This window comes from Sinocyclocheilus grahami, unplaced genomic scaffold (assembly GCF_001515645.1).
Source record: "Sinocyclocheilus grahami isolate Dianchi unplaced genomic scaffold, SAMN03320097.WGS_v1.1 scaffold6357.1, whole genome shotgun sequence".
NCBI lineage: Eukaryota > Metazoa > Chordata > Actinopteri > Cypriniformes > Cyprinidae > Sinocyclocheilus > Sinocyclocheilus grahami.
In genome coordinates, this window is record NW_015510799.1 from 9,006 (window position 1) to 10,464 (window position 1,459).

A 1,459-nucleotide genomic window follows, 5' to 3' on the forward strand; every position below is an offset into this window, starting at 1 on the left:
AAAAAAAGTGTTCACAGAGACATTAGAGGACTTGCACTGCAGAAAGCCAAACCTACTGGAAATGTCATTACAGAATGAGTGATCTAGTATGTAGTAAGTGGACTGGGAAATGTGCACACCCAACGTTTGCTCCTGCAAGGCCTCTCAAACTACTTTTTGGCATCCATCTTTTGGCTGACGGTCACTTACACAATGACTGTTATGTAGGCATGTAAAATATGACCGTAAACAACTGAACAACTAAAAAAACCTGTGTGGATAAATGCGAACACATTTTAAAGTCATTTTGTTTTTCATGTGATTGTGATGGCATACATAAATATGTATGGCTGGCATATATAATACATAGCCTAATGTCTCTTACTGATTATAATGTAACCTAATCAGCAGCACGACACTTTGACAGATGTAGACTAGAACATGAAGGACTTAAGTTAAATTGTTTATTTGTGAGAAAGGGAAGACAAATTATCTAATGTTGTGTTGTACCATTTCAAAAGCACTGTCCATATACAAATGCAGTATCGCAATATGATGTTCACACGGTACAAACTAAGCACATATAGGCTATGCTTTTAAATATAATCAGACAGTTCATACGTTCTCATTTTTCAAAAGATTTAAAATCTTATCCCGTCTAGATGTGTAAGGGGCGTGCAGCAGATGTCCAGGAAACAAGTTTCCACTGGGGGCGTACATCTCTTCCCCTTTTGTGCCCATTAGAGAGCGCAAGGTCTTGTTCCGTGTCAAGATTTTGTCATAGAACTCCAAGCCACCCTTTGCATAATCGCTTGACAGACATGCTGCACGGTGGTCCGAGCTGTAGTCCAACCTCTGGCTCAGAGCATCAGAAGCCAGGATATAAGACACGACCCCTAAACCCACAGCAAACACATTAATGCCAGCCCTGAAGAAGATGGACCCAGCCTGGAGCCCAAAGATCTGCTTGAGGGCTACGCTATATATACAAGCCCCTGCCAGACATGCTGGAGCCACTGCAGCATGCAACACGGGACCCCCAGCACCCAGTCGGGTCACTTCTCGGGCTATAGCAAACTTCTGTGCCTCCGCAGAGAACACCAGGGAGTTTTTGAGAGCAGTGCCTGAATCACTGTCCCACTGGAGCTCTTTGCCATTGATGAGAATAGTGCGGTTGCTGATGCCCGATGGATCATCGGTGGTGCTGTTGAAGTTGGCTGGGATGCCGATCTGCACTCCAGAGGGAAGCAATGAAACACCTGCCCCTACCGGGTGTAAGCCGAAGGTGGCAAAAGCACTGAAGTTTTTAGGGAAGCTGACAGCAGAATCTTTGAGCACCTCTTGAAAGATGTTCTCAAGCTTCTCCGACAGGCTGGCTGGTTCTCCTTTGTGCCAGGCCTGGTACACTTTTCTGTATGTATAATCTGGGAAAACATGATAGAAAATGTTGGCAGAAAATACCCCTCCACAGCCGACAAGG

At 44.8% G+C, this 1,459-nt stretch overlaps 1 protein-coding gene across 1 annotated transcript; it reads right to left on the minus strand.

The window, feature by feature from the left end:
- Positions 1–101: 101 nt before the first annotated feature.
- On the minus strand, positions 102–1,458 carry LOC107577552 (transmembrane protein 177-like; the record flags this gene model as incomplete). Its single annotated transcript, XM_016263614.1, has 1 exon — positions 102–1,458. A coding segment is annotated over one exon (864 nt), but the record flags the coding sequence as incomplete, so codon positions are not given.
- Position 1,459: the final 1 nt, after the last annotated feature.